This window comes from Eriocheir sinensis, chromosome 32 (genome assembly GCF_024679095.1).
Source record: "Eriocheir sinensis breed Jianghai 21 chromosome 32, ASM2467909v1, whole genome shotgun sequence".
Lineage (NCBI taxonomy): Eukaryota > Metazoa > Arthropoda > Malacostraca > Decapoda > Varunidae > Eriocheir > Eriocheir sinensis.
This window is the reverse complement of record NC_066540.1, coordinates 6,251,121-6,263,861: the sequence shown is the minus strand read 5'-3', so window position 1 is coordinate 6,263,861 and position 12,741 is coordinate 6,251,121. Positions and strand designations below refer to the sequence as shown.

The 12,741-nt window shown below is 42.9% G+C and overlaps 1 protein-coding gene and 1 long non-coding RNA gene across 2 annotated transcripts; both read left to right on the top strand.

The window, feature by feature from the left end:
- Positions 1-837: 837 nt before the first annotated feature.
- On the top strand, positions 838-3,260 carry LOC127006418 (protocadherin Fat 1-like; the record flags this gene model as incomplete). Its single annotated transcript, XM_050876371.1, is given in 4 exon segments — positions 838-1,001; positions 2,455-2,642; positions 3,086-3,200; positions 3,253-3,260. Coding segments are annotated over 4 exon segments (475 nt in total), but the record flags the coding sequence as incomplete, so codon positions are not given.
- A 9-nt stretch (positions 3,261-3,269) lies between these two features.
- LOC127006089 (uncharacterized) lies at positions 3,270-12,187 on the top strand. Its single transcript, XR_007759052.1, has 3 exons — positions 3,270-5,377; positions 10,389-10,483; positions 11,594-12,187. It is a non-coding gene; the product is annotated as an uncharacterized LOC127006089 (long non-coding RNA).
- The last annotated feature ends 554 nt before the right edge of the window (positions 12,188-12,741 follow it).

Genomic DNA, 12,741 nt, shown 5'->3' with positions numbered 1-12,741 from the left:
TAACCGTTGTGGCTACTGGCAACGCCCGTGCACCCATCCAGGAGCGAGTTGTCGGTTCACCGTAACTTGGTGTCACACTGAGCCCTTTTCTTCCCACCGCTTTGGCGGCAGCTTGGACAACCGGCAAGTCCAAATTTTCCTGGTGTGCATCACACACAGCCAAGGTCAGTTGCCCGTATCCACATCCACAACGTAAACAAAGCACTTGCCCTGTATCAACATGGCGTAAAGTAAGGGCTCTCGCAGCTTGTGCCGCGCATCATGGCAGCTTGGCGCAATTTTCAAAACTCAGTCGTGGTGGCTGCTCGCTAACTGAGGCTTTCGCGCTAATTAATTTTTTCCTTGGTAGATGGTGGCTTGTGCTAATTGATCTCGCGCTAACTGAGGCTTTCACACTAATTAATTTTTTTCTCGGTAGATGGTGGCTTGTGCTAATTGATCTTGCGCTAAGTGAGGCTTTCACGCTAATTAATTTTTTCCTTGGTAGATGTTGGCTTCTGCTAATTGATCTTGCGCTAAGTGGGGCTCTACTGTACTTGTTTTGACTTCATCCGCTTTGCTCTCCCATTCCTCCATTTCCTTGTTCTCTCATTTACTGTCATTGTCATCCACCTCGTTCTAGTTACCTTTTTATTTTGCTTCATCCACATCACTTTTTTTTTTTTTTTTTTTCCCTTCGACGCTCTCATTTACCGTCACAAGGATTACCTTTTGTTCTCGTACGCAGTCTTCCATCTGTTGCACTCTTCTGGGTGTGACCAAGCTATTGTGTTTATTTGTATATCTACAATATTTACTTATTCATTTTTTATTTATTATGTATTTTTACTGTTGCAGGTTCAATCACACACTCTGCGAAGCTTACGTGGAGGAAAACTGGTCTCCCGGCCAGGTGGTCACCAACCTTGTGGCCACGGACCTTGATGCCTGGGACCTGGGCAAGCTGAGATACACCGTCCTGCACCAGACCTCAGAAGCAGCCGTCACCATGAACAAGGAAGGTAGAGAAAGACTGAATCTACTTCTACTCTTGAAAGAGATTCGTATGGAGGTTTTACGCATTAATGTTATTGTTCATAGTTATAGTGGAAGTAGTAGTAGTAGTAGTAGGAGGAGGAGGAGCAGGGAAAGGCAGCAGAATAAAGAACTAAGAAGGAGAAAAAAGAGCTGGAAACCTGCCTTTTTCCCTCCCACATATCATTGAAGTTTTCCTGAGATCATATTACAGTAACTTATCTCTTGACCTGCATCTCATACCTCAAGAAAACACATCACTAGAGCATGCTGTTGTGAGGCCTTGATTGAAAGACACCCTAAACTTAACCTAACCTAACAAAACCCTGAACAGTTACCATACATCTTGACTCGGAAAACTCATATTTGCTTCCTTACTAATGAGACTTTCTATATAACAAAGAGAGGCCATTCTTTGTTGATTCATATTGAAAGACACCCTAAACTTAACCTAACCTAACAAAACCCTCAACAGTTACCATACATCTTGACTCGGAAAACTCATATTTGCTTCCTTACTAATGAGACTTTCTATATAACAAAGAGAGGCCATTCTTTGTTGATTCATATTGAAAGACACCCTAAACTTAACCTAACCTAACAAAACCCTCAACAGTTACCATACATCTTGACTCAGCAAAACTCATATTTGCTTCCTTACTAATGAGACTTTCTATATAACAAAGAGAGGCCATTCTTTGTTGATTCATATTGAAAGACACCCTAAACTAAACATAACCTAACAAAACCCTCAACAGTTACCATACATCTTGACTCAGAAAACTCATATTTGCTTCCTTACTAATGAGACTTTCTATATTACAATGTGAGGTCATTCTTTGTTGATTCATATTGAAAGACACCCTAAACTCAACATAACCTAACAAAACCCTCAACAGTTACCATACATCTTGACTCAGAAAACTCATATTTGCTTCCTTAGTAATGAGACTTTCTATATTACAATGTGAGGCCATTCTTTGTTGATTCATATTGAAAGACACCCTAAACTTAACCTAACCTAACAAAACCCTGAACAGTTACCATACATCTTGACTCAGAAAACTCATATTTGCTTCCTAACTAATGAGACTTTCTGTATAACAAAGTAGGGTCATTCTTTGTTGATTCATATTGAAAGACACCCTAAACTTAACCTAACCTAACAAAGCCCTTAATAATTACCATACATCTTGACTCAGAAAACTCACATTTGCTTCCTTAGTAATGAGACTTTCTATATAACAAAGAGAGGCCATTCTTTGTTAATTCATATTGAAAGACACCCTAAACTTAACCTAACCTAACAAAACCCTGAATAATTACCATACACTTGACCCAGAAAACTCATATTTGCTTCCTTAATAATGAAACTTTCTATATAACAATGTGAGGTCATTCTTTGTGTATTTATACCATATAGACTTCACCCCTTTCCAGGCAGTCTATACACTGAGACACCCCTGAATCGCGAGTCCCTGCCCGTGCACAGCCTCAAGGTGTCCGTGATGGACGAAGAGATCCAGGCCAGCTTCACGGTGGTGTGCGACATGAACAAAAACCCACCAGTCTTTACGCTGCCGGAGTACCAGGCGAACATCATGGCTCCCAGGACGACCATTCTTAAGGTGGGGAACAGGGAGGAGAATATAGGGAAAGAGGAAGAGAAGCAGAGAAAAAAAGGGGGAAGGGGAGGAGAAAAAAAGAGATGAGGAAGAGGAAGAGAAAAATCAAGCCTCTGTGTTGGATAGTGGAGTGTTTCCCATGTGGTATTGGTGTGCTGGATATCCCTTCACTGGTAGCCTGGTAACATACACTCCCAGGTCTTTCTCTGCCTCTGTGGTGGATAGTGGAGTGTTTCCCATGTGGTATTGGTGTGCTGGATATCCCCTCCCAAGGTGCAGGACTTAAAACTTCATTGAATTGTAGCAGCCACTTTTTGTTCCATTCCTGTAGCTTGGTGATGTCTTCTTATAGGAAATCCACAGTCAAAGGGTTAAATTCATTGTCATTATTTTTGCAGCCAGGAGAAAGCCAGAAATTACAAGAGGTTAATATGCCTTCTCTCTAGGTCATTGGTGTTAAGCTCACCGGGGAGCTGAGCAGTTGGACATCACCCAAAGACATCATATTGAAGGTCGCTGGAATTCTGACAGTTAAAGGCGGCACTGGGGCATTGGCCTGGCGTGGACTCCATCTCCTGCACCGGCATGGCCACGATATGCAACATGGGCGCAGATCGGTAAGGTGTGAAGGGGCTTCGTGGTGCAGTGGTTAGCATGCTCAGCTCACAGCCGAGAGAGTTTTATGACCCTGGTGGTAGTGTGACCCTTCTTCTGTACCATGAACCTCAAGAAACACTTATTAGAACCCAGAGAGCCTGAGTTCGATTCCCCGGCAGAGTGGAAAAATTTGGGCGGCTTTTCCGATACCCTACGCCCCTGTCCACCCAGCAGTGTACCAGGCATTAATGGGGGGTTGTGTCCCGTCTCCTGGGGTCTGTTCCCTTCTCCTATAATTCCTTCCCCTTCTGTCTCTCTCCAGCATATGACCACAGATGTTGCGCCCACTAAGCAAAACTTTCCAACTGTTCCCTTCTCCTAGAATTCCTTCCCCTTCTGTGTCTCTCCGGCATGTGACCACAGATGTTGCGCCCACTAAGCAAAACTTTCCAACTGTTCCCTTCTCCTATAATTCCTTCCCCTTCTGTCTCTTTCCAGCATATGGCCACAGATGTTGCGCCCACTAAGCAAAACTTTCCAACTGTCCCCTTCTCCTATAATTCCTTCCCCTTCTGTCTCTCTCCAGCATATGGCCACAGATGTTGTGCCCACTAAGCAAAACTTTCCAACTGTTCCCTTCTCCTAGAATTCCTTCCCCTTCTGTGTCTCTCCGGCATGTGACCACAGATGTTGCACCCACTAAACAAAACTTTCCAACCCTTTCCTCATCAAACTTATTTACCAACTTGTACAGTGCAATCAAATCTCCTCTCTCCCTTCTTTGTTCCAGTGTCGTCAAGTCCATCTCCCTCAATCTGTCTTCATACGTCATATTCGAGAGTTCTGGGACCATTTTGTTGCAATTCTCTGTCTTGAGTCCAACATCATAATCTTCCTTTGTATAGTTTTTCATTTTTTCCTTATATGCCTCATCTTGGTATTCAAATCCTTCCATAGTTTTCATCTGTCATAGTTGATGCCATTCTTTCCTAAGGGGCACTCGTGACTGACTCCTTCATCTAACTCAACATTTTTTGTGAAAATTAGGTCAAGTCTTGATGGTTGGTCATCTCCTCTTAGCCTTGTTTCTCCTTTAACCCACTGCATCAACAGATTATCACATCAGGTGTGTGTGTGTGTGTGTGTGTGTGTTTAGCTAGTTGTTGTATTTACCTAGTTGTAGTTTTATAGGGCCTGGGCTTGACGTTCGTGTGGTCCCGTCTCTGTATCTACATTTATCCAACTTTTCCTTGAAGCTTTGCACACTCCTTTCTGATACTACATCCTCACTTAGTCTGTTCCAAACCTCTGTACTTCTTTGCGGGAAGCTATATTTCTTTATGTCTCTCAAGCATCTTCCCTTCCTCAATTTTTGACTGTGTCCTCTTGTGTTCCTGGTGGTAATTTCTTCTTTTAGTGGTAACTCCTCATTGTCTACTTCTTCCATTTTGCTCAATAATTTGTAGATTTGTATTAGGTCTCCCGTTTCTCTTCTTTGTTCTAGTGTTGGTAAGTCCATTTCCTTTAGTCTCTCCTCGTATGTCAATCCCTGGAACCATTTTTGTTGCCATCTTTTGTATTCTTTCCAGTTTCTTGATGTGTTTCTTCTTATGGGGAGACCACACTGCCTCTGCATGTGTGTGTGTGTGTGTGTGTGTGTGTAAGATTGACTGACTGATGAATGAATGACTGTGAGATTAAGGCTGGTATTACAAGACACTTTCCCTGCTCACATCAGCTACTTCTAAAGGTCAAAGGGGGATATCAGTCAGGTTCTAATGAGTGTTTTTCAGGCTCATGGTACAGAAGAAGGGTTAAACTACCACCAGGGTCATAAAACCACCCCTGGAAATGCCCACAACTCCTGCGAAAGCCTTGTCAAATATGTGTTCTTGGGCGGCTAAATGTCTAATAATGCGACCCTAAGTAAATAACTTCCTGATGGAGTGGATGATTGACTTGGCATCTTGTAGCTTTACTCTCAGCCATTTCAAGTTCCCGACTGATGTACTAACACCCTCAGATTGGCTACAGTGAAGGTCGTGGCAGAGAGTGTACTCAAACTCCTACTGTGAGCTACTTCTGCTGCCTGCGCCCTCACCACCCCTGTGAAGGACGCCCAGCTGACCCAACCCTCCTCGGTGAGTCTGTCCCACTTAATGTTGCAAGAGTTATCCGGTATACCTTCACTCTCTCATGCTTTCCCTATGTCCTGTGCTGTCCAACTTAATAATGTGAGAGTTAACTGGTGTTTTCACTACCATCTTTTTAGAGAGTCTGATTAAAAAACTAATGCAGGAGTTGTGGTGTTTTTTGTTCCTGTTGGGTGCCTGGACCTATCTATCAGCTGTCTTGTGCTGTCCAACTTATTAATGCAAGAGTCATGGTGTTATTTGTTCCTGTTGGGTGCCTGGACCTATCAGCTGTCTTGTGCTGTCCAGCTTATTAATGCAAGAGTTGGCCTGTATCTTCACTCTTAACCCCTTCACTACGGCCGGGCCAAAACAGCGCCCCGTGCCATATCCGGGATCGCCACGCGCGCCAAATTTCAAATGTTGCTATTGAATATAACAAGTTTTCAGCCATACGCTCAACATAATCATCATGTATTATATAAGAAAACATGCAGAGTGGACCGTATTGGCTATACAGGCAGTGCCACACGTGGCCACTTGGTGAACTGTCAAAGCAGTACTTTCCATAGAATTCAAGTTATGTACTAGAGTGGATCTGAGGCTGCCTCCAGGATACAAGGCCTTGGCAGAGTCACCGCTCTGAGCCTACGACCACTCACTTATTACCTCGACACGATTTCCTGACACTACTATTTGACCTGGAGAAAAACTGAAATCGGGCAGGAGCGAAGCGTGTGCAATGTCATCGGCTTGGAGCGATGGCGGCACCATGGCCGTGTATGTATCTCGGAGACAGCTTCAGACACACACTATTCTATAACTTGAAATCTATGGAAAGTACAGCTTGGAGTTGAGTGGCCATATGCCTGTATAGCCAATGCAGTCCATTAAATGGTGCACATAAAGAAACTCACTACGGCCGGGCCAAAACAGCACGCCGCGCCGTATCCGGGATCGCCGTGCGCCAAATTTCAAATGTTGCTATTAAATATAACAAGTTTTCAGCCATAAACTCAACAGAATCATCATGTATTATATAAGAAAACATGCAGAATTAAATGGGGCATATAAAGAAACATAAATTAATTGATAATTTTGAGATGTAAGCAAAAATATAGAGATAAAATAACTTGTATATTGGTTAAAGCGAGCCAGGACGCAGTATGCGCGTCCTGGGATGTGGTACGGGGCACGCAAGGACACAGTATACACGTCCTCGTGTTGTAGGGGTTAAGCCTTCCCTGTGTCCTGTGCTGTCACCTCTGTAATGCAAGTGGTGGACAATATGAGATACCCTTTGCCTCACAGTTAATGGCCACATAATGAGGTAGAGGAATGAGATAAAATTCATATAAAGCCGTATTTTTGAAAAGGGGAAGGGAGGACTCACCTGATAAAAGATGGCTTTATTTTGTACACTTTTTACTCCTTTTTGAATAAGAACATAGCAGGCAGTAGCTTATCCAGTAGACTATTAGTGCTGCCTCGGAGAATCTTGGAACCATTTGCTGAACTGAGTGCAGACCAACGTGGCTCACGTGAAGCACTTACGAGACTTGGCAACAGAAAACTCCTCAGTTGTATCCTTGACGTGCTAATTTCCCTCAGTGACTCGTGCTGCTCAGTACTCATTAGAGAGAGGTGGTTCAATCTTGTTTGAACCATACTGACTCTTACTTCTTGAGTCTAGTTAATTTTGGAAAGGAGCGTTCACCACTGCAGTTGGTAACCATTAGAGTTAAATAAATCTTCAACGCGATCTCGACATTAGGAGAACAAAACCCAAAAGAATGAGCAACTCTCAGACGATACAATGTCATCTCGTAAAGGTCTTGTTGAGATCCAGCAACAGTACAGCCGGATCGGACCGCAACAGCACTGATCCAATATTTCCCAAAATATATAAGGTACGTCAAGTTTGCAGTATATTGACAGGCCAACATTCGCTGCAGATTTATCTTTACTCAATGTTATGATAACCCCTCGAATGTTGGTCTGTGAATGTGCCGGCAACTTAACGTACACCTATTGAATACACACCAGCAGTGCGGTCGCTTCTGAAAATAAAAAAACTATTTTATACCCCTTTGTCATCACGATATATTATTATACTCAACACCCTACCAACGTACTACTGGCTTACTCATGAGTACAGATACTATTGATGAGAGGCCAAAACTCACACTTAGATTCAGCTGTGCACTTGTGCCTCGACCGCCATTAAAGCTTTTTTCTGTTATTGATATTTAATATAATCTATACTACTAAACTTTTATCTGCATTAATAGGTTAAGTATATTATGTATAACACACCCCTAACTTACCCTACAGACAGTCAAGGAAATACACATTTTAACCCGTCCGCTGCAATTGGCACGGATTTGGCTTTCACTGGTAGCCTGGTGAACTTATACTCCCAGGTCTTTCTCTGCCTCTGTGGTGGATAGTGGAGTGTTTCCTATATGGTATTGGTGTGCTGGATATCCCTTCACTGGTAGCCTGGTAACATACACTCCCAGGTCTTTCTCTGGCTCTGTGGTGGATAGTGGAGTGTTTCCCATATGGTATTGGTGTGCTGGATATCCCTTCACTGGTAGCCTGGTAACATACACTCCCAGGTCTTTCTCTGCCTCTGTGGTGGATAGTGGAGTGTTTCCCATATGGTGGTATTGGTGTGCTGGATATCCCCTCCCAAGGTGCAGGACTGCATTTTTCTTCATTGAATTGTAGCAGCCACTTTTTGCTCCACTCCTGTAGCTTGGTGAGGTCTTCTTGTAGGAAATCCGTAGTCAAGGGTTAAGAGAATCCATCGCCAGGACCTTCATGCTATTCAATTTACACATGTTTATGTCTGCTGGAGCCTTGGGTCCAGCTGCAACACCTAAGTCCGGATCTGGACCGCGGGCCGCCAGTTGAGTTGGGAAGCCCTGGACTATATGCCGTATATGGTGTACTACAATGCCAGGCTTATTATACTATGCCCTAGTGAAGTTTCCTATATTTTCTTATCCCGGAAGCAGCGACGGGCCAAATTTGTGCCGTGACATAAACCCCCCAAGATAGATGATACATAATCTGATCACAAATGCTTTGATATATATTATGGAATGGTTTGTGTGAGGGGTGATTTTTTTTCATTTTTCTCGCTTAGAGGGACCATTAAGAAACATGATCCCCGCAGCTACCGGGTTATATATAGTAATATCTTATATAATAATATTACAAAAAATTGGGAAAATGAGTAATTATTTTGTCTCGACCTTTTGTGCCTAAGGGCAAAAAATTTAGTTACTAATTTTTTACATTCCCGTGGGGCCTGTAGCACGTGCTAAATGTGCTACTAGGTTAATTAACCCCTTGAATGCGGATTTCCTACAGTTAGACATCACCAAGAAACTGAAAAGGAGCGAAAAGTGGCTGCTACAATTCAATGAAGAAAAATGTGTAAAGTCCTGCACCTTGGGAGGGGATATCCAGCACACCAATACCACATGGGAAAACACTCCACTATCCATCACAGAGGCAGAGAAAGACCTGGGAGTGTATGTTACCAGGCTACCAGTGAAGGTATATCCAGCACACCAATACCACATGGGAAACACTCCACTATCCACCACAGAGGCAGAGAAAGACCTGGGAGTGTATGTTACCAGGCTACCAGTGAAGGGATATCCAGCACACCAATACCATATGGGAAAACACTCCACTATCCACCACAGAGGCAGAGAAAGACCTGGGAGTGTATGTTACCAGGCTACCAGTGAAGGGATATCCAGCACACCAATACCACATGGGAAACACTCCACTATCCACCACAGAGGCAGAGAAAGACCTGGGAGTGTATGTTACCAGGCTACCAGTGAAGGGATATCCAGCACACCAATACCACATGGGAAACACTCCACTATCCACCACAGAGGCAGAGAAAGACCTGGGAGTGTATGTTACCAGGCTACCAGTGAAGGGATATCCAGCACACCAATACCACATGGGAAACACTCCACTATCCACCACAGAGGCAGAGAAAGACCTGGGAGTGTATGTTACCAGGCTACCAGTGAAGGGATATCCAGCACACCAATACCACATGGGGAAACACTCCACTACCCACCACAGAGGCAAGAAAGACCTGGGAGTGTATGTTACCAGGCTACCAGTGAAGGGATACCCAGCACACCAATACCACATGGGAAACACCACTATCCACCACAGAGGCAGAGAAGGACCTGGGACTATATGTTACCAGGCTACCAGGGAAGGCCAAATCTGTGCCAATCAAAGCGGACGGGTTAAACCGACACTGAGTCACTTGGGGCCATAAACTTACTCACCAATACCCTTATACTGACTCACTATGTTACATAATAAGAACCACTACCAGGGCTGCACATATGAATCTTACCAGGGCACACACTAATAATTATTTGTCCTGGTATAGTGTGGCTAATTCTTCTGGCTCCGTGGTGTAGTGGTTAGCATGCCTACCTATGAATCTGCCGGCCAGGTTGGAATCCCCCTCCCTGAACAGTCATTTAATTGTAGCCCACTTATGAATTTTCCCCCAGAACATTTGAGTAAGAGTTAATTTTGTCATATGTAGGTGAGTAAGGTTATGTGATGTTCATCCTTCCTTTCAGGCGGGCTAGATGTACCAAGTGTTAGACCTTAATGTATAGCTATCTAGTTGTATCTCTCTCTCTCTCTCTCTCTCTCTCTCTCTCTCTCTCTCTCTCTCTCTCTCTCTCTCTCTCTCTCTCTCTCTCTCTCTCTCTCTCTCTCTCTCTCTCTCTCTCTCTCTCTCTCTCTCTCTCTCCTTTCCCTCCCCCCCATCTCTCTCTCTCTCTCTCTCTCTCTCTCAATCTTTTTATTTCCTTCATCATTTCTCTCCCTTCTCTTCCTTCCTTCCTTCCTTCCCAGTGTTCCTTCGTCCACCCTCATACCTTCCTTCCTTCCTTCCCAGTGTTTCTTCCTTTTCATTGTCATTCTCCCTTGTGATGTTTTCCTTTCCTTCCTCCAGTGTGCCCCTGAGAGCTCCCTGCAGCACAGCGAGGCTCTTCTTGGACGGGTCAGAGGCACAGAAGATGTAGCCAGACTTGCCGGCCAAACCCGAGGGTGAGTCCACACCTTGAGACACTTATGTTAGCCTGTCTGTCTGCCTCAACAACCCTCAACTCGTACAGGAAACTGTTAATTAAAAGATGAGACACTTTTTGTTAGTCTGTCTACTTAAAATTAGTCTTGTCTTGACATGAGAATCATACAGAGGTCTGTGAAATGAAATCAAGAACAGATAAACACAAACATATATATATATATATATATATATATATATATATATATATATATATATATATATATATATATATATATATATATATATATATATATATATATATATATATATATATATATATATATATATATATATATATATATATATATATATATACATACATACAGCAGTGGGTCTCAGCAGGCCTGGCAGACCATGGTGTTGTGGAGTCACTCAGTACAAGTATATTACATTGTCAATATCTAGGTAGGCAGGGAAATTTAAGTCCCCTGTGTGTGTGTGTGTGTGTGTGTGTGTTTTCTATGTAATATTATACATTCTCTCTCTCTCTCTCCCCCTTCTACTTATAATTTCTTCTCCCTTTTCCTCCACTTACCTTCTTCCTCTTCCTTACCTCCTTCCTTCCTTCCTCCTCCTTTCTTTCTCTTCCTCTGCTCATTACATTTTCTCTTCCTTCTTCCTCCCTCCATTTGGTTCTCTCCCTTTTTTCCTCCTCCTCCTCTTCTTCCTCTTTTTCTCATATTTATCTTCTTCAGCAGTTTCTCCTCCTCCTGTTATTGCATCTTCCTCTTTTTTCCTCATTTGGTCTCTCTTTCCTCTCCCTTCTATTTCTAATTTCTTCTCCATTTTCCTCCACTTACCTCCTTCCATTTAGTTCTCTCCCTTCCTCTTCTTTCTCTTCCTTGGATCATCACATTTTCTCTTCCTTCTTCCTCTTCCTTGCCTCCTTCCTCCCTCCATTTGGTTATCTCCCTTCCTTCCTCCTCCTTTATTCTCTTTCTCTGATCATCACATTTTTTGTTCCTTTTTTCCTCTCTCATATTTCTTTTTAGCATAGTTTCTCCTCCTCCTCCTCCTTCTGTTATTGCATCTTCTTCATTTGGTATAGTTCTCTCTCTCCAATCCATTAATACAGTTATTCTCCTCAGGTGTGTGTTGATGTTGGGACCAAGAAGAAGAAGAGGAGGAAAAGGAGGAAGATGATGATAAAGGCAACAGGAAGATCAGAAGAAGAGGAGGAAGAATGGAAGAAGAGAACACACACACACATATATATGACAAACACCTTTTTCTATATTTTTCATTTTTATTAGTCCATACAACATACATTAGCTATATACATATAATACAACATATGCATAATTATATACATTAGACCGTAGAGTGAGTGAGTGAGAGACTCGAGAGGCGAGATAGAGGCTCTCTCTCTCTCTCTCTCTCTCTCTCTCTCTCTCTCTCTCTCTCTCTCTCTCACCACAGCTCACAGGACCCTACAGATGTACCTCCCACAGTATGTTGACAACTGCCCACAGACACATATCCCCCCAGCCTCATGAAGGACCCCCTTCTCCTTCCCTCCCCCCCTAGCCAACATAGCACCCACATAGCCTTATCAAAGTTACTATGTATATGTATGTATGTGTGTTTTTCTATTAATGAAAAGTTAATTTGTAATGTTTGTGTGTTCTATTCCTATGAGAGAGAGAGGAAGAGAGGAAAAGGTAAAGAGGGAGAGAGAGAGAGGAGGTAAGGGAAGGAGAGAGATGAGAAAAGAAATAATGTAAGAAAGAACAAAGAAATTTACAGATAAAAGAGAGAGAAAGGTATCAGAAGGGAGAGGGAGAGAGGCAAGGTAATAATATTGAATAGTAAGTGTCTCAACTAACCTACTAACTAACTATGGGATGACCAGAGAAAGAGAGAGAGGAGATATTAAGGCAAGGTAAGGGCGTAGGGTATCGGAAAAGACGCCCAAATTTTTCCACTTCGCCCAGGAATGGAACCCGGTGCGAAATATAGAAACTGTAAGCAAGTTGAACATTTCTCTCTGCAAGTTATTTTACAGGTGCTGTGTACACAGGCATTGAAAAGTCAATCATTTAATTATTTGTGACAGAAACAGTTAGCAGATTATTTCATAACACACCAAACACTACAAAAAAAAAGTTTCATCTGCCAGTGCGAGATTGGCGCACTTTTTTTTTTTTTTTACAACAAAGGAGACAACTCAAGGGCACAAAAAAAAGTAAACAATAATAAAAAAGCCCACTACTCGCTGCACTTGTAAAATTCTACC